The sequence below is a fragment of the Lissotriton vulgaris genome, chromosome 5, assembly GCF_964263255.1.
Source record: "Lissotriton vulgaris chromosome 5, aLisVul1.2, whole genome shotgun sequence".
NCBI classification, from domain to species: domain Eukaryota; kingdom Metazoa; phylum Chordata; class Amphibia; order Caudata; family Salamandridae; genus Lissotriton; species Lissotriton vulgaris.
This window is the reverse complement of record NC_141693.1, coordinates 932,571,048-932,596,291: the sequence shown is the minus strand read 5'-3', so window position 1 is coordinate 932,596,291 and position 25,244 is coordinate 932,571,048. Positions and strand designations below refer to the sequence as shown.

At 44.4% G+C, this 25,244-nt stretch overlaps 1 protein-coding gene across 1 annotated transcript in view; it reads right to left on the bottom strand.

The window, feature by feature from the left end:
• STK32C (serine/threonine kinase 32C) overlaps positions 1-24,452 on the bottom strand; it is a 1,581,084-nt gene extending 1,556,632 nt beyond the window's left edge. The window contains exon 1 of the mRNA XM_086922539.1: positions 24,014-24,452. Within this exon, the coding sequence (XP_086778665.1) occupies positions 24,014-24,095 (82 nt within the window). The 5' untranslated portion in view covers positions 24,096-24,452. The remainder of the gene's footprint in view (positions 1-24,013) is intronic.
• Positions 24,453-25,244: the final 792 nt, after the last annotated feature.

Here is a 25,244-nt window from a genome sequence, read left to right as displayed (position 1 = left end):
TGGTGAAAGGGACACAGAGCCTTAAAGAGAGGTTTTGCTTTTGACTGAAAAGAAAGTCTTTTGCTGAGATAATAAACTGTGGTGCCAAGGGCTGAGTTGTTTTCAAATCTCATCAAAGCCACAAGACAGTATAATCACAGTGTAATAGATGTCATTCGTATATTTCATATGTAAAATAAATATACTTAATGTACAGCAAGACAACTCAGGGGTATATACACAAGAACGCGTGCTAAACATCACCAAAAGATGCTAACGCAACTTTACACATCGCAGCCTATCGAGGGAAAATAACCCTGTGTCAACGTGGAATTCACAAAGCAGTACCATGCGATAGTCTGCCAAACTGCGGCCAATGTCCGCGATACAACCACCTCGACGGAGATAAAAATACAAACCACAACACAAAAAAAACGTGCAATGAGCCCATTTACGCTGAGGAAGGCAGGGATAAGCACCACCAGGCCCGCGACACAAGGCAGGCAGGAATAAGCACAACAAAAACCTAAAAAAGAACAGCCAAGCGCAATGGAGGCAGCCCGAGCCAGTATACAAACCTACAATCCCCATTGGCAACAAAACATTGTAAATGTCAGGCCATCTTGGACAAGGTGAATGCAGCCTGAGAGCGAAGGGGGATGATGGAAAAAAAACAGAACATCCGGAATGATGCAAAACGCACAAACAAGCAGAAACACGGCAACAACAAGAAGGCAGCAATGCAAACCTGAGGTGGGAGTCCAGCACCATACCAGGAGCTGGATGACATGGAGGAAATGGTGTCCACCACATCAGTCTGGAGATGGTGGCAGAACTTGGGGCGCGAAAACTGTCCAAAACAACAGACACAACAGCAACAGGGAGAGGAGCCAGCAGGGACTGGGGGTCGGGGGAGATGGGCACAATGGCACACATGCAAAATTAAGCACAGCACAACCGCAGACAAACCATGCCCAAGAGTAACAACACCAACCAAGAGCACAAGTCGCACAATCCGTCAATCTCACACCACGGGACAAGCCCAAAAGTGAAAAACACACTGCCTGAAAGGGGAAAGGGTGAGCCAAATCAGAGCTGAAGGGACATCGGGAAAGGGTGAGCCAAATCAGAGCTGAAGGGACATCACACACAGGAAGCAGAGCACCCCAACATTGAACAAATGTGGTACAAACACCAACATTTATACAACCAAACACAGGACACAAGTGCACCCGCACGTGGCTGGTAGACAGCCATACGCATCTGGCAAAGCATGAAACAGGGAAATGATAATGCACAAGTACAATCCCACAGTCCTGAGGGGGTAGCAATGCACGTATGGAAGGGAGCTAGAGAGTCTGTGACACACATTGGCATACAAATCAAGACACAACACAGTTGGAGACAAGTGAAAGTGCACAAACGTCATTAACAAGTGTGTGTCAGTACGGCCAAGAGAAGTGCCATGATATGCAGACCAAAGCAGCAGCATACCTGAATGAGGAACGTAGGAAAACGCCCATGTCCACCTCGGTGAGTCCATCACCAACTCAAGACAGTACCAATCTGCATTGGTTGTCTACGCCTGGATCATGAGTCCAAGCCAATGCAGCCATGTCCACTGTCATCTTGGAATATGTGACCAGATTCCCAACATGCATCCAGGCATCAGGACACGTGCAATGGGTCACATCCAGTTGTGGCTGTAGGTACCTTGTTACTCGTCCATGAAGGCAAGTGCAGCAGCGTAGGCCAACATCTCCAATGAGCGATCGTTGTCCACCACATCTGACCATGTCGTCAACGTAATCCACCAACTGACCCAGACAGATGTGCTGACTCCAACCACTGGACCAAATGTGCACCAAAGCCCAATCGGTTAGTGGCTCAATGTGCTCACTGCACACAAGGACTCGTGCAATCTCCCTGGTCCAGTTTCCAGCTTGCATGCCATACATCCATGCATGCCATAAACAGGCATCACACTAAAAGGGGTGCACACACACGTTGAAATCCAGGTCAGCAGGAATTCAAACTATATATATATATATATATATATATATATATATATATATATATATATATATATATATATATATATATATATATATATATGAAATTTATAGCGCGCTCAGCTTACCCGGGGGCATCCCGGCGCGAAACAGATCAAACTGCCAAACTGATCAAATTGGCATCAAAACAGTTGTAGAATACGGCTTTCTGTTTATTTGTATGTCTGTATTTAGATATTGTATAACTTCCCGCTGGTTAGATATTGACCCCCCGGTTTTTCACCACTGGCAATTGAAATTATTAAGTTTTTATCTACTTGAGAATGCGGTCTATAAATTAAAAGGCCGGAAAAAAAAGACATTTGGTCAAAACATTGGTCTAATATTAGTAATTGGATTTTATCAGTTCCCTGCCTTATAACTTCTCTGTTTTCTGAATATATTGTAATCTTTTAATTTTTTACCTTTTCCTTTTATGAAAATGCTGCTTTGCTGGATTTGTATTTTCTTTTTCTGTACTAAAAACTGGATGATATTATATGTAACCTGCCGCTGTCATAAAATCAAATAAATAAATAAAAAATAAAAATAAAAAAAGTAAATCCAGGTCAGCTACCGTTACGTTGGAAAGGCAGACATCCATGGACCACTCGAATATGAATGAGCGACAATGCAACACAGGCTGAACGTAGAAGACGTCCGCAAATCGGAAGCTCAGCCGGTAGCTGATCTGCAACACCTCCAACGGCAGTGCCCCAGGTACATGCAGCAGACATGCACGGTACAGGTCCACAAGACTGGAGCTGAGCATGTATCAGGGAGTGTCTGCCAGTGCGTCAGTGGCTCTGCTTGAAGCAGCTCTGGCTTGCCCTGCGCCAGTCCTGTGGATCAAATGGCAGCCTGGTGCAATGAGCAGTGTCTGGGTGCAACGGGTGCAGGCCTGGGTGGGGTGGGAGTACATGTGAAGGCCATTTTACGCACGCCAACTATGACCAAGCACTTCTGCGTGTGGGATGTGTACACGTTGGTCTCAAGTCAGGCAGTGCATAGTGTTGGAGTGGCAAGCAAATGCTTTTGTATCTGTCAGGGGGTGCTGGCCACATGCAAGTTCCTGCTCGGAGCTGCAGATGTGCTACCGCCTGATAGCTCAGTCAAAGAACCTTTTATCCCTACAGGCATGCATACAGGAGATGTACAGAGGCCTGCTGTGGGTGTGATGGGATGTCTGTGACCCTGTGCGTTAATTTGCCACACAGCTGCTCCTCTCTCCCACGAGCCCCCACACTTGTGTGGGCTGCGCGGTTGCATCACATCATGCACTCCTACAGCACACCATTGTAATGCCTGTCCTCTCATGTCCAGTGGCATGCCCACAACACGTGACGCTGGCCTTTGAAGGTGTGCGGCCACGTGAGTATAAGCCAATGGTCCGGATAGGGCGTACGCAGATGTCCTTACAAAGGACAATGGTCCCTATATGTGGACAGGATAGCAAAAAATAATAATCATACACCTAATAAGTAGTATGTTTCTTTGTCCAGCTGGACAAGAATTTTATTTTAAATGATCAAGTTCATAGAGGGAGTTTTAAGACCAAGATAACAAGTGGGCACAGCCGTGACCCACAACATTTAAGACAAAACAACAAAGAAATGGCCACAAAGGCAAAGCGAAAATCTATCTGTATACTATTGTTCATTGCTACAGACTCAATCTCTTAAACATAACCATACCATTGCATCAAACAATATAGCATTCATCATATTGCATATGGGGTTTTTTGGTCGACAACGTTTCGATGCCTTTTTAAATTATGACATCATTATCAGGACAAGAATTATCAGCATTAATGTTTTGTTCAACTATTATTAACACAATGCCTATTATCGCATTAATGTCGGTTTACTCGCTGGATGCCTCGTTCTGGGTTATTGATGAGAAACCGGGGGCTATTGGCATTCTTTCAAAACAATTCCGGGGCTTCCATCAGGGTTGTATGGAATCGCCAGGAGTGGAGCGCGATGGCTCAATTTGTATTGGCAGGAGCACTGTTGCTAATACGGCAGTCTGATGGGAGTTCACTCGTGTAAACCGACATTAATGCGATAATAGGCATTGTGTTAATAATTGTTGAACAAAACAATAATGCTGATAGTTCTTGTCCTGATGATGATGTCATAATTTAAAAAGGCATCGAAACGTCGTCGACCAAAAAAACCCATATGCAATATGATGAATGCTATATTGTTTGATGCAATGGTATGGTTATATTTAAGAGATTGAGTCTGTAGCACTGAACAATAGTATACAGACAGATTTTCGCTTTGCCTTTTTTGCCATTTCTTTGTTGTTTTGTCTTAAATGTTGTGGGTCACGGCTGTGCCCACTTGTTATCTTGGTCTTAAAACTCCCTCTATGATTTTGATCATTTAAAATAAAATTCTTGTCCGGCTGGACAAAGAAACATACTACTTATTAGGTGTATGATTATTATTTTTTGCTATCCTGTCCACATACAGGGACCATTGTCTTTTGTAAATTGATACTGCCCAAGGTCCCTATGATATACCTTTTGGGTTCCCTTGTTCTTGTGAAAATAATGTACACAGATGTGCAGCCCATGGCTGGCTGTGATCATGCTGCAAATGAGCCCAGGCCACTGACTCATGCATCCGCAGGGCTGGTACACATAACACTTGGCATGCATGATCCAAGACCGGTAACGATCTTGCACTCCTACATGTCCCCGTACATGCGGGCCCATCCTCCTGGTTTCGGCTACATTGAAACATCGACTACTGTGGCCCTGGTGGCAACTACACCCCAACACAGAGACACATTTACTGCACTTCCTGCTCAAGGCCAGGTCCGAGCCACGCCCTGCTCCCCCTGCCGAATCAACAGACCCCAGCGCTGACCTGACATATGCTGGACCAGCACACGCTGCTTGTGCATGCAGGGGGGTGCGTGCAAACCTACATGTCCAGGGTCACTGCCAACGCTGAGGTGACATGCTAACATCCACTGAAGATAGCACACTGTAATGTTGCGGGCCCGTGCCCATCCTGCTGACACGATGACCACACAGACACACTTGCTCAAATGGTGTGAATGGGAATGGGCACGTGTGCATGGCCACATTTATTAGCAGGCACACATACCAAGTGACACCTGTGTTAGATGTGTGAGGGGGGTATTCACACCAGCCAGCAAGGGCTGCCTGGTGCAGTCAGAAAACGACAACAGTGTTCATCGTAAAGGACACAACCATTCAACCATAAAGGCCCCATGACTTGTGCTACACAGAGTTAGTGGTCCCGGATGCACAGGGTCCTGCACAGGCCTACCGCATTGGGCCGCTGACTTGTGGGGCACTGGGCCAGGGTCATTAGTGCAGAGCAGGTTTCCTTAGATGACAAAGGGGCTTGTCGCGCAGTGTCTCAGTGGACAGTGGAAGGTGTACCCCCAGGGCATGATGCAGAGGGCAGGACCACGCTGAAACAGTCACTATGGTGGAGATGAATGGAACAGACACATGTTGGACATCAAGTCCAGTCCAGCCAGACGAAGATGCAGAACATCACCATGCCATGGACTCAAACACCACCGAGGTCCAACCAGATAGTGCCCATGACTCATTGCACGCAGAGTTAGTGGCACCAGTGCTGTTAGGGGATGCCACCTGCGATGAGGCATGTCCAATGGTGTGGACTCCTCCACACCTTACCCAAGACACAGTTCCACATGTGTGACCTACTGGACCGCAGTGCAGGCCTGAGGCAGTGGTCAGCATGGGCCATTCACCGATTGTCACCGGCTTAGGTTGGATGGCCCCTCCAGCCTGCATAGTTCAGGTTCAGTGGCACAACAGGACGTGGACTCGCGGTGAGCAGGGTTGATGGCACCAGGTCAGTTTTTAGATAGTGTTCCCTCACCTCCGTGACTCTGATCCGGCTTTCGTCCGGACTGAGCCACATCTTCCTCTTATTCCTCTCCGTTGACTCTGCCATTCATGATTCACGACTACGGGCCTGATTCTGATGCGGTTAGGAAAGCATTTCCACCTAGAGCCTGATTCTGATGTGGTTAGGAAGGCCTCCTAACAGCATTTGCTCCTTCCAAATCGGATTGGGAACATGTGTTCCCGACCGAGGGCCCAATCATGATGCGGTTAGGAATGTTTGCTCCCACTGAAGTCAATGGGAGTCCAACCAAATCGTATCAGGAAGTATCCGGGTGCATCGTACTCCGTCAGTTGGACTCTTCCGATCCGAGTGGGTCGGAGACCATTTCCAAACTGATTCGTTCTGGAAGCTTTCCAACCAGCATCAGAATTGGGCCCTAAGTGCTGGATGTGGGACCTACAGGCCCACAGGGTAGTGTGAAAAAAACAAGGGTTGAGGCAAAAAGAATGCACCTGCTTACACCTGTGGCTTGTAAATAGGAGTGATGGTGCTTGTGATTCCAAGGAACACAACCCTGTTTGTTCTTTCAAGGGCAAAGCCCAAAAATTGCAATGTATATTAAGAAATCAGCACCGATCCAAAAGGTATTTTCTTTATAATTTCAAATGTCCACAGTACATATAAAAGTGCACGATCTTGTAAAGAAAGTCCGAATTCTTGCAGATTTTCTTATTCAAATTCTTTATTGTGGTGTTTCAACACAAGAAAAATTCAAGAACACAAATGGATTTCCTTCTTAGCCAGCCAACGCGTTTCGTCTCTGACAATGAGACTTCTTCAGGGCTTCAACGTTAATTGGTAATCATAAATTAGTACATCATGGTAGATTTCCTCAAAAACAGCATGTTATGGTAATTTCTCTTTGTCCTGACGAGAAGTTTTCAAGAAGACAGAACCCATACACAATCAGGATTCCATGTCTATAAAATAGTTGTGTTTCTCACACTGTTCTTGCCGTGCTTAATCTTGATAGTCTTAGAAAGGTATGGTGACCAGTAGAAGTTCAGCATCAACGGTAGGACAGCAACCGGGTAGGCCTGGGCCCTCATCCACGTGTCGCGGCTTGCGTTGATCAGGGTTAGTGGCACCAAGTGTCGCCGGCTTGTATTGAACAGGGTTAGTGGCACCACGTTTTGCTGGCTTGCATTAAACAGGGTTAGAAGCACCACATGTTGCAGGCCTGCGATGTGGAATTATGCCTCACTGATCGAAAGGAGTCTGGTGCTGTGGCCCCTGCCACAGATTTGGGGTCACTGACAGTCAGGGCTCAGGACACAGTTCCACATGTGTGACCTACTGGGCCGAAGAGGATGCTGGTGGAGTATGTCAATGAGAAAGGAGTAATGTGGAACAGCGTCTGGGGGCCAGCGATGGTCTGCGGAGGCTGCAGAGGCCACAGGACTGGTGCTTGGAGCTTGCACCTGCACGTGGTGGGCCCTCTTTGACACACGCCGGTGTAGGAAGGTAAGCAGAGCCTGGTTGGCACGCTGGGGCAGGCATGACGGGTCTGGGGACCAGCGGCCTGGGCTGCAGCAGGCGCACAGGGACGCTGGCCCCGCCGCGCTCGGCAGGGGACTCGTGGCGGGATGAGAGGCGCCGCCCTGGCAGATGCGTTGTCCATTCCAAATGAATACTACGACCAGTACGACAGGCTTTTTGTTCACACCCCTACACAGGCCTGGCATATGCAGGTCCAACCCACTATGCACGGGCATGCAGGGGGGATGTTACGTGCGACATTTCCAAGTTCTGCCCCACAGCCTGTGGGGATATGGCAGTGTCCACTGGCCACTACACTCCATGCACCAGCAGTTGATCTCCACATGGCCATTTCCATGGTTTGCACTCTGTGGTCTGTCCGGCACCTCCACGCCACACCTGGCTTTGGGTAAGTTCAGATTCCTTAGTTACTTGCTGCTCTCGCACATGTCTGCTCCATGCCTCTCCTTACATCCTGATATTGTGTGTCTGTGGTGCCAGGCCTTGGCTGGATTGTGGGCATGACAAGGCCAGATTCCCAATGGAATAGTGCTGTCGTGTCTGGTCAGTTGGCATGGTGTGTGTCATGTGGGATACAGTTGTGCTGCGTGCCCATTGGCTGTGTCGCGAGTTGCATGACGGTGGGCAGAAGATGTGTGGTGTGTTTATTTTGGACTTACTAACAGGCACTGCATTTCCATGTGTGCCATCCTGGGAGTGCTGGGCGATGATGGGCTGTCAGGAGATGTGAGTATCATGCACTCTGCCTGGGGAGTTGGCCACGACATTGTTGAGGAGTCCCGGTCGGTCCACTCTTGCCTGCACATTCATGGTATGCGTGTGCTTTCTGTTGTGGTAGTTGTGTGCAGTGTGGGCAGGGAGCACGAGGGGTACATGTGTGCAGTTGATTGTCCCTGACACGTGAGGGAATCCAGCTATGGACAGGTGTGATGACCTTGGATGGGGCTGCTTGTGTGACTCCTCTGACTCTGGCAGTTGTGGGTTGAATGGTATCAGAGGCCGGTATGTGCTACGCAGCCGTCAGCTTTGTCTGCGGAGGGATGTTGGTTGTCCACTAGGTTGGGACCGTCAGCAGGTGGGGGATGTGGCTCAGGATGTGGGGGATGGTTGTCCTTTTGGGCCTAGTGGGCACTGTCCTCCTCTGGTGTTGGGTCTGGGCGGCAGGTGCATTTCAGGTGGTTCCGCTGTCTTTGTGTACGCTGCCTTTGTGGTTTCCCGGGGGGGAGGGGCAGGACAGGTCCTGGGGGTGGTGGCGGGCCTGGAGTCATTGCAGTGGGTGCTGTGGCCCTCATGGGTATCTGCGTTGCATGATCATTGTCTCTATGGCATCTGTGGGTCTTCAGGTGTGGCTATTGGCTAGACTCCATTTTATGCTGCCGGTAGTCGTCCTGCTTAACACCAGCAAAAGCAAAAGCAGGTGTTAAATCCCTGCTGCTACCGCGCCTTATCGTCTGTTTTTGGTTCGAATTGTAGATCTGGCAGTTCTTTGTGAAAGTGATGGTGTGGTTTTTTCGTGTGTTTTTGCCCTGGAAGGTCTACCCTGCATCTCATTACGGTTAGTTGCTGGTGTCCATCCTGGAGATTAATTTTGGAGCAGTTATCGTGGGAATACAGGCGGTGTCTGAAGTTTGCACAAGCTTGTGAATGGGGTGTTAAGTGTATCTCCACTTTTGATGCATTAAGGTGGAGATATATCGGAGATAAGTCCTTTTGAATATCCCCCTCAGTGAGTTAACAGCTGCTGTGGATATCTGATTGATGTGAAGGTGACAAGTAAAGACTCTGCCTTTAATCCCTCCCAGGCCAATATCTGACTGTCATTACATTTTTCATAGCAATAGCTGATATATATATATTATATATGTATATACTGTAAAGGTGGTTTATGAAGACCTATATAAAACTACTTTATCCTTAAAATATTTACTGGTTGAAATTCATAGGAATTATGTGATCTTATCAAAATCAAAAAATGAGAATTAATCTACAGGTGTGACATCAATTCCATAACATGTGAATTGTTAAAGCATTGCTGTTTGTGCAGTAATAAAAAACTATGCATTCCTCTGCTCATAAGATATCTCAAACAAATCACAATGAGCTTTTACAATTTGGTGACATTCAATCAATTATGTTTGATACCAGCTGGGCAGACAGGTCCAACAACAGGAGTATGAATTTAAAAGTGCTTATTTGGGATTCTTTGTATGCAATTGCCCATATCACTGGACTGTCACCCAACTTTTCAGAAAATTAATTCAGCCTAAACCAAGACTTGAAAAGAGTGGCACAGATTGGTTGGTCTATGTATTTATCTGGGGACTAGGTTAAAATGCTTGTTATGGGATCCATCACAAAGCTAACAATGCATGATTGCCCCAAAAAATAAAGAGGCAATCACTTATTGGACGTACATAAAACAATGTTATTCTCTATAACATGAAGGAGAACGATTGACCTTCTAAAGTGAAGATGTGGGCTTACGATTTTGCAATAGGGACATAAATATCCCTTGCCAGCCTTTCAAGGATTTCCTAATTTGTTTTAGGATTTGGTGGGGTGCGTAGTGTAGGTTTTGGGCACAGATATCTATGCTTAGACTTTCGGAGAAATCACATTTCCTGACTTTATTTTGTCATCTTAAAGTTTTGAGCGTTAATAAAAAACATTTTACTTAATACCATTTAGTATCCCACCTGGGCTGGCCTTAGATAATGCTTACAATTCTGGACCCTGACTATGACCAACAATGTTTCATATATGTCACTGGGTTGTGACAGTCAGTAACATTAGATACTTCCTCCATTTAGCGCCAGCTGTGAACAGGGGTAAATGGTAACATAGCGAGGTGGGTGAAAGCGCTCTGATACCCTGCCAGATCTTGTTCGCGCTTTATAAAACTTTTGAAATAAATGTTTATTTTTTTAAAATCCTTCTGTCCCTCCATTGTTTTGTATCCCTATTCTGCTTTATTCAAGGGGTATTACCCTTACTAGAAAGGAAGAAAGGGTAATAATTACCAGCCTCTGCAATTATGGGCCAAGCCAATGGCAGGGGCTCAAAATAAAGGGGAAGTTATTAACACCATTTGTGTCCCGCAGGAAACAGCAATATTTGTATGTTTTTATTTATATATTTATAGAGTGTGGCAACTACCCAAAGGACACACATGAGATACATTCAAAAGCCACCAGGAAAGTCCCTCAAGAAAATGTTATGGGCTTCAGAAAAGATATGTTGTCAGATATTTTCTAAAGCACAGAAGATTAGAGATCTTTATGAGATCAGGTGATAGCGAATTTCTATTTTTGCAGTAAAGATCGAGAAGGCAAATCCCCCATCCAGCCTTAGTAAAACGTGGGATTTCTAATAGATTTGCAGATTGTGATCTGAAACTTCTAGAAGGAATATACTGATTGAAATTAATTTGTATATTGTCAGATTGAAAAAGCAAACAGTGAATTACCCTGTGACTTAGCACTTGGGCATTGATAGGTTCCTTTTCTGTCAGGCAACCAATGTGGAATTATGGTGGCATGATATATGTGAGTTATTGCCTAATTCTAATAGAAAGCATGGTCAAATTTTGAATGTGTTGTAGTCAACACATGGGATAAGCAGGAAGTCCCAGACAACGATAATTACAGAAATCCAGCCATGAAATCACTAAAACCTTGACCAATGTTTTCCTGTCGGCTTTTGCCAGCAAGTGGAGAATTATGCTGAAGGTTCATTAGGTGAGAAAGCAACTAGATGAAAGCTTAGTGGTGTGTGTTTTGAGCATGAGGTTGCCATGTAAAATAATTCCCAATTTCTCAGCAGATTTTAGAGGAACAAGAGGAGATCATTCATCTGGCTACCAGTGACTGGATCAACACCAGTTGCCCCCAAACAGTAATCTCCCTGGTTTGGCTGTAAAATGCACGGAGAATTACTAGTAATCCAGATCATGACAGAACGCAGCAAGTCTTTATATCTATCAGGTCAGAATTGTTGGTGCAATTGAAACATACTATTGCTTGTATATTATCTTTGTAAGGCCAGAAATGAACCTCAAACATGTGAATCAGGGTTGCCATTTGAGTCATGAAATATTGAACAAGTGAAATTAAAGCAGCAGAACCATTATTTTGAAGAATATTAGGAATATGGCCAACTTCTGAGACTAATACAGTTTCAAACTCATAAGGCACAAAAGGCTTTTTGACTCCCATAAGAATATAATTAGATATGAATAAGGATATCTGGAGGTTAATCCCTTCGCTGCGGGACAAATTCCCCCGCGGTGCGAGAGGGGCGGGGCTGGGCGTGGCGCTGCCATACTTAGGACGGCTCCCGGCCGTCATGAGTCACAGTAGGCGTATGCTCATGACGGCCGGGAGCCGTCCGAACTCCGCCCACTGATTAATTCACCCGCACAGGCGGGAAATTAAATGCGCGTGGGCAGAGCAGCAGCGTTCGGACGGCTCCCAGCCATCAGGAGCACATGACGACCGTGACTACTGAATGCCGGGAGCCATCATGAGCACACAAGGTGTTGAAAAACGTTCTGTAATTTTTTAGATTAAAAAGGCAGTATGGATATTGGGCGATAAGTGGTGAGGATCTCTGGGACCAAAGTTTTTTTGTTACTAGTGGAGTGACTACCACTTGTTTCAACAAAAGTCACGGATTCAAGAAAATATTGCAAGACCACATAAATGCTGTTTCAGAGAATCTGAAAATAATCTTTAATACAAAACAGGACATGGGTCGGGATATGAGCTGGTTTTCTCTCTAAAAACACGAGTTACTTCTATATATTCCGCTTTCTTCCAGGACAGACTCGTTGTCTATGAACGTGCACTTTTACTATATTATTTCTGATCCCCTTTGTTGTTTGCAACATCAGGGGTGTCTCAGCTACACAAGATGCAGGGGGCAGAGGACAGCCATGTCTGTCCTGGTAGCTGCCTGCTGTATCATCTGCCCCAATAACTGTTGGCATGGGAATATAGAGCACTAAGGAGCACACCCTTTAGTAATCATAGTTGCCCAGAGTACTGGATAGGTAAAGATGCCCCAAATATCAAATACCAGAAATACGTTACTTAACAAGTAGTATGAATCGATAAAGTCACACAATATTCGTTTTTGCATGAAATATACAGAGTCCACAATATTCAAATTCATCAACTCTGCTATTTTATTCTTGTTCTTTTCACATCCAGCACAAAAATCTGCCAACACGTGTTTAGTCTCCCTTTAGACTTTTTCAAGGCGGTTAGCGAAAAACTTGTTGTTGAACCTGTCCATGAGTGGATCAAAGTTGCATGTCAATCGTAGTTACACAAGCATCCACAGCTACTATCAATAGGTGTCACAGCCCACTTGTAAATCTGGTTACACACCCGTTATATAATAAAATTGGGTGTTATCGACCCAGGAGAGAGATGATCCTAGTTCTTCTCCTTCATTTTAAATTAGGTCCACTAAAATGCCGGTAGGAACCCTGATAAGTTCCACTCCACAATCAGGTGGGAGTAAGTCCTTCACCTCATTCCCGTTCTCCTCGCTGTGGCATGCGGAAGGACTAGGATCATCTCTCTCCTGGGTCGATAACACCCAATTTTGTTGTATGACGGGTGTGTAACCAGTTTTACAAGTGGGCTGTGACACCTATTGATAATAGCTGTGGATGCTTGTGTAACTACAAGTGACACGCAACTTTGATCCATACGAAGAAGAAGAATGTAGCAAACAAAATAAAGTGAAATAAGAGAGAGCTAAAGGAGTCTGGTGCTGTGGCCCCTGCCACAGATTTGGGGTCACTGACAGTCAGGGCTCAGGACACAGTTCCACATGTGTGACCTACTGGGCCGAAGAGGACGCTGGTGGAGTATGTCAATGAGAAAGGAGTAATGTGGAACAGCGTCTGGGGGCCAGCGATGGTCTGCAAAGGCTGCAGAGGTCACAGGACTGGTGCTTGGAGCTTGCACCTGCACGTGGTGGGCCCTCTTTGACACACGCCGGTGTAGGAAGGTAAGCAGAGCCTCGTTGGCACGCTGGGGCAGGCATGACGGGTCTGGGGACCAGCGGCCTGGGCTGCAGCAGGCGCACAGGGACGCAGGCCCCGCCGCGCTCTGCATGGGACTCGTGGCGGGCTGAGAGACGCCGCCCTGGCAGATTCGTTGTCCATTCCAAATTAGAAATACGACCAGTGCGACAGGCTTTTTGTTCACACCCCTACACAGGCCTGGCATATGCAGGTCCAACCCACTATGCACGCGCATGCAGGGGGCATGCAACATTTCCAAGTTCTGCCCCACAGCCTGTGGGGATATGGCAGTTTCCACTGGCCACTACACTCTATGCACCAGCAGTTGATCTCCACATGGCCATTTCCATGGTTTGCACTCTGTGGTCTGTCCGGCACCTCCACGCCACACCTGGCTTTGGGTAAGTCCAGATTCCTTAGTTACTTGCTGCTCTCGCACATGTCTGCTCCATGCCTCTCCTTACATCCTGATATTGTGTGTCTGTGGTGCCAGGCCTTGGCTGGATTGTGGGCATGACAAGGCCAGATTCCCAATGGAATAGTGTTGTCGTGTCTGGTCAGTTGGCATGGTGTGTGTCATGTGGGATACAGTTGTGCTGCGTGCCCATTGGCAGTGTCACGAGTTGCATGACTGTGGGCTGAAGATGTGTGGTGTGCTTATTTTGGACTTACCAACAGGCACTGCATTTCCATGTGTGCCATCCTGGGAGTGCTGGGTGATGATGGGCTGTCAGGAGATGTGAGTATCATGCACTCTGCCTGGAGAGTTGGCCACGACATTGTTGAGGAGTCCAGGTCGGTCCACTCTTGCCTGCACATTCATGGTATGCGTGTGCTTTCTGTTGTGGTAGTTGTGTGTAGTGTGGGCAGGGAGCACGAGGGGTACATGTGTGCAGTTGATTGTCCCTGACACGTGAGGGAATCCAGCTATGGCGTAGAGGCTTTGCTTGGGCTCCAGCTGCTCCTGCGCAGTGTGGGTGACGTGGGGGTGCTGGGGTACCAGGCTGATGTTGGCATCCAGGACAGGTGTGATGACCTTGGATGGGGCTGGTTGTGTGACTCCTCCGACTCTGGCAGTTGTGGGTTGAATGGTATCAGAGGCCGGTATGTGCTGCGCAGCCGTCAGCTTTGTCTGCGGAGGGATGTTGGTTGTCCACTGGATTGGGAACGTCAGCAGGTGGGGGATGTGGCTCAGGATGTGGGGGATGGTTGTCCTTTTGGGCCTAGTGGGCACTTTCCTCCTCTGGTGTTGGGTCTGGGCGGCAGGTGCGTTTCAGGTGGTTCCGCTGTCTTTGTGTACGCTGCCTCTGTGGTTTTCCGGGGGGGAGGGACAGGACAGGTCCTGGGGGTGGTGGCGGGCCTGGAGTCATTGCAGTGGGTGCTGTGGCCCTCATGGGTATCTGCGTTGCATGATCATTGTCTCTATGGCATCTGTGGGTCTTCAGGTGTGGCTATTGGCTAGACTCCATTTTATGCTGCCGGTAGTCGTCCTGCTTAACACCAGCAAAAAGCAGGTGTTAATTCCCTGCTGCTACCGCGCCTTATCGTCTGTTTTTGGTTCGAATTGTAGATCTGACAGTTCTTTGTGAAAGTGATGGTGTGGTTTTTTCGTGTGTTTTTGCACTGGAAGGTCTACCCTGCATCTCATTACGGTTAGTTGCTGGTGTCCATCGTGGAGATTAATTTTGAAGCAGTTATCGCGGGAATACAGGCGGTGTCTGAAGTTTGCACAAGCTTGTGAATGGGGTGTTAAATGTATCTCCACTTTTGATGCCTTAAGGTGGAGATATATCGGAGATAAGTCCTTGTGAATATCCCCCTCAGTGAGTTAACAGCTGCTGTTGATATCTGATTGATGTGAAGGTGACAAGTAAAGACTCTGCCTTTAATCCCTCCCAGGCCAATATCTGATTGTCATTACATTTTTTCATAGCAATAGCTGATATATATATTATATATGTATATACTGTAAAGGTGGTTTATGAAGACCTATATAAAACTACTTTATCCTTAAAATATTTACTGGTTGAAATTCATAGAAATTATGTGATCTTATCAATACAAAAAATGAGAATTAATCTACAGGTGTGACATCAATTCCATAACATGTGAATTGTTAAAGCATTGCTGTTTATTCAGTAATAAAAAACTATGCATTCCTCTGCTCATAAGAGATCCCAAACAAATCACAATGAGCTTTCACAATTTGGTGACATTCAATCAATTATGTTTGATACCAGCTGGGGAGACAGGTCCAACAACAGGAGTATGAATTTAAAAGTGCTTATTTGGGATTCTTTGTATGCAATTGCCCATATCACTGGACTGTCACCCTGTAACTTGTGTAACTACAAGTGACACGCAACTTTGATCCATACGAAGAAGAAGAATGTAGCAAACAAAATAAAGTGAAATAAGAGAGAGCTAAAAAGTGGAGTCACATTAATGCCCAGAGAGATGTAATCTGAGAAAATGGTTGGATGCTTGACCCGGTCTTATAGACTGTTGCACAGTGGTTCAACAACTACATAAACCAGTTAAATAAATCACCCACCAGGAGAACATTGAGATTAAGCAACAACTGTCACAGGATCTCTTTTCAATAAGGGCCATAAATGGTCTTTCAAAGACTACAAAAAGACATTTGGGGCGTCTGAGAAAAAATGCTTGAAGTGGTAGCAATTATGACCTTGGGTGCCGTCTGAGCCCAACAGCTGACTTAAAACATCCACACCACTTGTTATAAGCTGATCCAATTATATGTTATTTATTTATGTATTTTAAAAAAAATCATTAACTGGCAAATGAAATAGAAATGGCTATATACAATAAAATATATGTAGAGAGATGAAACCACAAAAAATTCAAATATTCAAGTAACTAACAACCTTCGGAAAAAACAATAATCAATTTAGAAGTTTTCATGAATACAGTATTCTGAGTCAGACAAACTTCAGAAGTAATATAACAATATAACATTGATGCATTCACTAAATGTAACAGATTATTCATGCACATTCCTAAATGCATATTGTTTGATTTGAGGCAATATGTTAACATATCTAGTGGTAGATTCACCAAATTGCCACGCAACGCTGTGCAGCTTTCCCCGCGAGGCTGCGCGGCGTTGCGCGACAGGGAGGGAGCAGGAGAGCGCCATACTTTCAAAGATATGGCTCTCTCCTCCCACTTCCCATGCGCCGGCGCAAATTACAGCTGCTGTGCGCCACCCACACACCTTAGCGCCTTAACGCTAGGGTTTGTGTGTGTGTGAGTTCAGCATAAGTTTTGTACAGGAAGGATACCCTTCCTGTACAAAATACTATGCCTAGACACAAGGTAAAGCTTTTCCCGCTTTGTATGTGTGCTGCACAGTGCACAGTGCAGCACGCATGCAAAGTCGGAAAAGTAAGAAGAAATTAAAGACTTTCTCCTTCCTTGCTCCTAGTTTAAAAGGGCGCAGTTTTCTCACGCGAAACCCAATCCACTGTGTTTGGTAAATTGGGTTTAGCGTGAGAAACCTTGGGTGGTTGCATGGGAATGCCCATGCACTGCCCTTGGAACGCCCCCATGGCGCAAAGTAATGTGAAGCAGCTCCATGAGCTGCTTCGCATTTCTTTTACGTTATTTCCAGCGTTAAACAAGTTTCGCACTGGAAAGAAAATTTGGAAAAAACAATTTTGCGCCATTTTGCATCACTTTTGTGACAAAAAACACAGCACAAAAGCTTACTAAATCTCCCTACTAGACTCATTCAGGTGTAGGCAACATAAAATAATAAAAGTAACACTCTATACAGATCTTTTACTAATACCTCTCTTATTCATGCAATGTTCAACACAAGCAAATGTTCATAGTGGAATAAAATACAATGTCTGCCATCGTGTTTACTATCCTAAAACAGCAGGTAGAGTGGTGATTCATTTAATTCAAAAGACATGCAGCACTTGTTATCGCTGGGCTTGGACACCAAATACAAATATTCAGAAGCCCTACTATGAATCATATGCCAGGGAAAAAAATGTATGACTCCAGATACAGATTAATCATTAAAAAATCGCATTCGTTCACTAACCAACCATTATCTATCCTATAATAAAAAGGTTAGCATTCATCTAGGCTAATATATCATGTATCAAAAATAATAACGTACATGAAGTGGTTTTTTCTAGGTCATAAAAATCACATCAGAGTATGTGATAGGTGATACCATCTACCTCAATTTAAAACCCAATTCCAGACATTATAATGCAATGAGAATAGAACATTTCACAGCAAGGGATTAAATACAGAAAGGGATCACAATTATGTCAACATGTTTTTCATTATTGGCTGCAGGACGAACGCTCCATAGATTATAGTGGGATAATGTTAGTGTTGTACGCTTAAATATATATATATATATATATATATATATATATATATATATATATATATATATATATATATATATATATATATATATATATATATATATATATATATATATATGATTTGCCATTATTATTGCCAAAGAGGTGTGAAGCTGTAATCCAATTCTCAGCAGATCTTTTTTGGACGCCCATTGGGGTGTCCATGAAGCCTTTTGGCCACTATAGAGCCATGGTGATGATATTCAAGAGCTCCTTGTAAGAGCCATTGCCCTCTCGGTGTTTATCAGGTACCAACTGACATAAACCGAGATTTTATGGTTCATTGTTGGTCATTTTGTCACACTTAGCTTGGTTAGGGCTTTCTGGAGCCAATTACAGGTAAATTGCAGAAGCCAATGCTATCTGCATAATACAATGCCTTTATCTCCTCTCGCCGAGTATGAAGATTATGCAAATTGAATAATGATGAATTAAAGATCTGATAAATACAAGGTACACCTCCATACTAGAGTTCATGTTCACAATATTTACCAGGATTTTAGAGGACACTGGCCCAAATACTTCCATAACATTCATCAATCAAGGCAATTAAGGGCTGAATTAAAGTTTGGTACATGGGCTATACCACCATAATTGTCTTGGGTATCTAATCTGTCTTATTACAAGTTCATTGTATACTCTGGCACTTGTGATAAAGCTGACGGGATATCCATCTTTGTTGTGATGGAGTGAGCTCTCTGTCAATCTTTAAATCGGGCCCAAGATTCATGCATCCCCCATCTAATCAGCTTGACCACAAATGTACTTCATCTATTGAATCAAGAGAGGTTGACAGCCACAATTGTATGACACAGCATTGTTGTTCTTCGAACAGCTGCTTTAATTATGTCCTGTGACCTGACCTTCCTTTGCCCTCTGATGCTGGCTCCAGCAGCAGGCATTATGATGTCGGAACTCAAATGTAATAACTCATTTCAGTTGAGTTCTGATGTGATCTATTTATAATCAGCGACGAGGTGTGTCACCAGTCACCGAATATAAAGAAATTAGAGACAGGCTTTTAATACAGGGATTTCAGAATCCCATGTGCCATAAATATATGAGACCTAACTAAGAGTTTGTCGGATGGGTTACTTTGATCACAAATGTGAAAGCTATCCTGTCTCCACGTAAACAATTGCCATAGGATATAATGCACTTCTAATAAGGAAGGCAGGATATCTGTTCGTTTGGATGCAGTAACTCGAACAGCAAACTTAAATCTGATACATAGTTAACAATTGACAATAAGCCACAAGCTACTCTAGTAAATTGAGGAAGAGTGTTGGGGAGAACCAAGCACATTACAAACAGTCCTAAAGGTATTTATTTTTTATTTTATTTATTAATTAGGTCTTACCACAGATAATGCAAAGGGATGATTTCCATATATACCTGATTCAAAAAATACTCAATAAGATACCCATAATGCACAAAATAAAAGCATCAGATTGAACAAATACGCTACATTAGTGAATACATAATTTGCCATGAAAATATATATAATATAATTCTGGTAGCGGGATTTGTCCATAAAAGAGAAAGGGGTTTAGAAAATATGAACCATCCCCACATGAGGTAGCAACTAAAAGATGTTTATATGTTGCTCTAGAAAGTAAGAGAGGAAGGACAGAGCCTGATTTGAAAGGGGAGAGCATTCCATGAACTCATGAGAGGGTATTTTTTCCCTGAATCTGGTGTTCAGAGGTGGGTGTAGGGCTTGGCTTTTCAGAATGTGTCTTTGCTAGCAAGGCCTGTTTCATGTGAGAAGCATTTTTGAGAACTTTTGTACATAGCTTTATATTTTAGAGGTGGGAACATATCATATTGGAGATCAGTTTTTCCACAGTTTATAAATTGTCCTGCATGTTTGGTGAATGGACTCCAACAAACTGGATCACTTAATCAGATATATTTAAGTGTTTTTGTCTGGAGACATGAATACCATGAAGTTGGCCTTTTTACGGCAAGACATGGGGTGCTTTTTGTCTGATTCTCCAGGTTCTGGACAAAGGGTGTGATCCTGCAGGAGTCAGGAGACTTCAAAAGCAAATGATGTATGTGATACTAGCAGGGTTCTCTAAGCAGGTGGTGGAACCAGTAAGCTCCTTGAAGGAGACCAGCTATGCACAGACGTGGGTGGGGTCTGAGAGGAGGGAACCAGGAAGCACTGCCTAAGATTGCCATGGGTATGCCCCTCTGTGCACTCAACTCTAGATGGTGCAACGCAACTACTAAGGGTGCAGAGCCTAGATCAGGGTTCTCCAAAGTCAGTCCTGGAGGGTTGGTTCTAAGCCGGATTTTTAGCATATCCCCATTTAGATGAATGTAGTTATCTCATGAATCTGGCATGGATCCAGCCTTCCAGAACCAACTTTGGAGAGCCCTGGTCTAGACGTATGAGCTAATTAGGTGAGGGGCAGTGTTGTTTATTTCACAAGAATGTGTACAGCACTGACGGATTGCTCTGGATCTTCTGTGGTCTGTCTTGAAAGAGGAGGGTAAGTGAGAAGACAGTGCTTCAGGCAAGTTTATCACACGGCTACTACTCTGGCAGCTGTTAGCCACTCTACAGAAACGAGTAAAAGTAGACTTACTACTCAGGCTCAGTCGCAAAAGCAACCTCTCTGTCAACATTGTGTGCTCTCCACATGATGTTTGTGTCATTAAAATGCACAAAATCAATGCCGGATGATTCTTGGTGGACTCTTTTGGACAACTCCATACACAATATAAGAGACTTTGAAAACACACGTCTGCATTTCTTAACAACCAACAATTTTCCTTCAAGAATCCTGATTTTACATCAGTTCTATAAAGTATACCTTCGTGCTGGGTTCTTTCAAAAATAGATAAGGTTTTCACGTTGCTCTATCTGAATTATTGAAACGTCGTGTTTTCCATCAAATGTTACAATGTATTTAGATAGTTTTGTTTTAGACAACAACCAACTGATTTTTAGAATTTAACTCAATTTTATATAACGTTTCTACATTGACAAAATTGCTCAAATGTATTAAGCATTATGATACTGTATTTTCTTTTAGAAGATTGCTATTGGCCCAGACTTACCTTACATTTTTTATAAGTGAATTACTTATTAAGATATTAACGTAATGTAATTCTAGTTATAATGTTTCCATTAATGTGTATGTTTAATTCTTTATGGTTATGCGGCTTACATTATTTGAATAAATGTTTTCACATGTTTACATTACAAATTCAATAAAGATATTTTCACAAAAAACAAGAAGAATAAAACTATCCAACACTGCAAAGGTTGAACTTTTATTAAGATAACACTAGTTGCTAACTTTTTAAAGTAATTTACCTTTCCTAGGTACAAAAGTTACTTCGCCTAATATTTGTATCATCCTTGTAATAATGCATGTTTTTGTTAGCTATTTGGAGAACATTACAGTTTATCAGAATGACACCATATGGCAGGCATTTTACATGAACTTACTGTAGTTCTTATACTTTTCTGCCAGTGTACCTTGATTGATGTACATTTTCGCACGTCAGGCACAGAACATAACGAAAAGGACATTCCAGCTAAGCATCATCCCACCCAACACATGCGCCACTTCCTGTGAGCAGCACGCGCTTTCCTGTTCCTCAACGTGATAATTCTCACTTCGCACCTTTGACTCTGCAACTGTGTTGAATCACGGCTACAGACACCACCCCTTTCTCCTAAACAGTGTCTCATTTAATAATTACACGCTGTGAACGTTTGGAAAGCAGACACGGTTAGTCACGCTAATATAACCGCACAGCTGATTCGGGCTGCAACACAAGGTCTACTGGATAATTATGAACTTGTGTATCAAAAATACCAAGCCCTGATGAAATAATTTATTTTTCATGAAAATTGTCCTTCTGCATTATTGCGCTGGCATCTTCAGTTCAGTCAGTGAGCGGGTCACAGAAAATGAAAACCATGGAGCAGGTGGTAGGTGACCCCCTTGCATTGTCATACCTGTAGCTCCTCCCCCTTTCCTTTGCCTCATATGTGTTTCTTGCTTTGAGCAAATGTAAGGTTTGTTTGCAATGTGCGTCTTAATATCACTTTGTGTCCCCGCCTTCATTGGTATGGTTATATCAAACTTTGAATCCAGGTCATAAGTGGTTTGAAAACAACAGTGGTCTATGAATTATGAATTATACACAGGTTTGATTCAATTTTATCATAAATCACCAATGTTATAACCGCTTTTTAAGCCAATGGGTAAAGATATTTTTCAATTTTCAATATGAATTTTAATCAATCTGGGAAGGCCACCCTGATTTGTAACAGTAACCACTACTTAATGAGGAGTATAAATATATGATTTCGTGCTTTCATTATAGGCAAATAGGCGGGGGGGAAGGCTTAACCATTTACATAATAATACAGAAGCAAAATGAAATGGGGTTCTTCGCATGTTTCTTCCATTTCGAACTAATTTCTAGATTACAATGTGAAAGGTGTGACTTCACCTAATTTACACTGATGTGCCTGTGAATATGTTCATCTGGGCTCGCTCGGTTCCTGCAGACACCAGAGGGGACAGTTACACCACTCCCCTGAGAGACTCATGTTGTCATGAGCCTAGGCCGACCTCTGCCATCTACCTCATCCTTTTGGTTTAATGAGCCCACTTTATTTTTAACCAAATGCTGTACCGTGGACACTGGTCAACATGTTTGATTCATATACATAAGAGGAACAATTGTGTTCACGGAAATTATCTCATTGTACTTGGGGCTTCCAAATGCCACCCCGTGACGATAATTAAACTACAGTAAACTTTTGTTTGCAATCCTTTTCATTTAACCAGTCTGGTCACTGTTTCTTTAAGTTACTATGCCTTTGGAGTTGGTTGGCTTTATTGGCTTCCTGGCGGCGCTTGCCGTCGATCTGTGTAATGTGCTGCAGCTGTGATATAATGACCTCGATCGAAGATGTGATGATGATACTTCCGGTGATGTCTTACGGGAGCTAGGCCTAGGTGATGTCAATTCCAATGTGCCTTTGTTTTTAGTGAAGTGGTGCGTCTGGTATGAAATATAAACATGAGATTTGAAACATTGTTGACACCAGCTCAACTACACAGCAAGGGTTAAAGTGCATCCCTATAACAGTTTTGAACCGTGTAATGTTATACACATTTACAGTAAGGTAACTTTCTTTTCCTGTGCAAGGAACTTCTTTAAATTCATTCCAGTAATACTATATTGAAATAACTAGCTGCATTATTCAGTCATCTATTTAAGAAACAGCGCCATATCTCCGGTGGCTTCTCAAAAGTATGGAGCATTTAAACTAGATACAAAATAGTCAAAGATAAAAATGTGCGCGCTGAAGCTGTGAGGAGCGCAGCCCTCGGCCACATGTGCCCAATTGGATTTCATGAGCACATTACAAGCTCCGGTCTAATCCATGACAGGGTTACACACAGAGATGACTAATCCAATTAGCCAGTAAAGCGTTATCAATCCTCCAGAGCAGCATCTAGGCTTGAGCACACTCCACAGATGATCTGCTCGGCGCGCGCTCCCTGGCACCGCCTGCTTTTACGCACCAGCTCATGCCCATCAGGTTGCAACGTGAAATCGGCACCATCAAAAGTTACCCTTCGAACTGCACTGGCGCCAAGAGGTCACGGCGTTGGCACCCTACCCTGTATAGAGCACCTCGTGACAACACGAGCAATTGCAATTCTCAAACACAGAATGCAGCACAGCCGCAAAGTGCCCCTTTGAAGAAAGCAATGCACATGGTGCGTATCGGAACAAAGGCAGGGCATTATATCATAGTGTGCCAAGGGCTCTGGGTTCAAGCACCTTCAACATGTGAACCACATACACAACTGCTCTCCTCCATGCCCACACATCATATCCCAAGCCTGTAGACTCGAAGTCATGCTCTGACAGGCAGCCTCGGAGTTTATCCAAATGAGCAAAGTGAGTCTGGCTCCATGTAGAGCGCGAGCCCTGTTCTACGTGCCTCGTGCCATCACCAGTTCGCATCTTCCATGCGCAGCATAGTGCATGCAAAGGGCATCGTCGGCGATAAAAGCAAACAGGCGTGTGAGGAGAAGGGTGCGCTAGAAATGTACTCACCGTCCTCCTTCTCGTCAAACACGGGTCTCTTGGAAGAGCTGTTCGCCCCCATCCTTTTCCTCCACTTGTTCCAGTGAAACATTTAGGCAGGATTCGAGATAGCATTCCCTATCTCATGGAAAGCTAAGAAATGCCGGGCGGCGGCGAGACCTGCGCTCAAGTTCAAAAGCGGGGATGCGTTTACTTGTGCCTTGCAACTGTCCTGCCGTCCAGTGAGAGCTGCTCTGGTGATACCCGGACCACGAGCGCAGCGCTTCCGTCCACGCGGAGGATGCTGGACGCTTAAAAGGATGCTGGCGTGCTATTGTTGCTGCCCGTGTCTGCTGCAGCCTCCAAGAACTCAACGTGAACCGGTTCCTGCTCACGTCTGAAGGACCAGCAGACAGAACAGCTCCACGCTTCTCGCTTTCAGGGATCTCAGTTGATTTCTTTCGGCTCTGGTGTTAAATGGCAGCTCAGCTGTGATCTAATAAGGCTTGTTTATGCCACCCTCTGGCAGGCTCGGAAACTGCACTGAGACCATTGCATCGTTCCTTCCTACGCAACCTAATGCACAGGAGGCATGCCCAAGTGTCCTTTTAGGTCTCACTCACAAATAGCTTTCTGTTGTCAAAAATACCTATTTAAAACAATATCCGAACTTATACTGGGTTTTGAGACAGCCCACTGCCTACGATTTGGTTGGCTTTCTTGTCCATCGTAGTTGCTTGTTTCTTATTTAATGGTGTTCCTTCCTCCCTCTTCTTGTGTTTGTCTCTCCCTTGCAAAATAGCATCTTTACCATCCTTTAGAGCGGCAAGTTGTATCCTCACCCGCTTACAATTAGGAAACAACTTTTTTGCTCTGTCCCTCTGGTTATGTTATGTTATGTTATTGGCAGTGCTTTAAATGGGCCAGTACTGTCCGGTACTGAGTACCAGCACTTTTTTATTTTGAGAGGGAGAGTAACGGCACTTCTCAAGAGAAATGCAATACCTTTAATTGGAGAGTACCGGCATTTCTTAGAAACAAGCAGGTACTCTGGTACAGAATACCTGCACTTCTATTTTTCCATTTCAAGCACTGGTTATTGGGTCTTCTAAAGCGCAGCAAATGTGTCTTAGCACTAGCTACGGCAGTGGAGAACACAGGGGCTGAAAGGCTAGGAGATTAATGGAAGTTAAAATGCCAGGTCTTCAGCAGATTTCTGTACCCAGTATATTGGGGGCATCCTTGATTGCAGCAGGAGTGT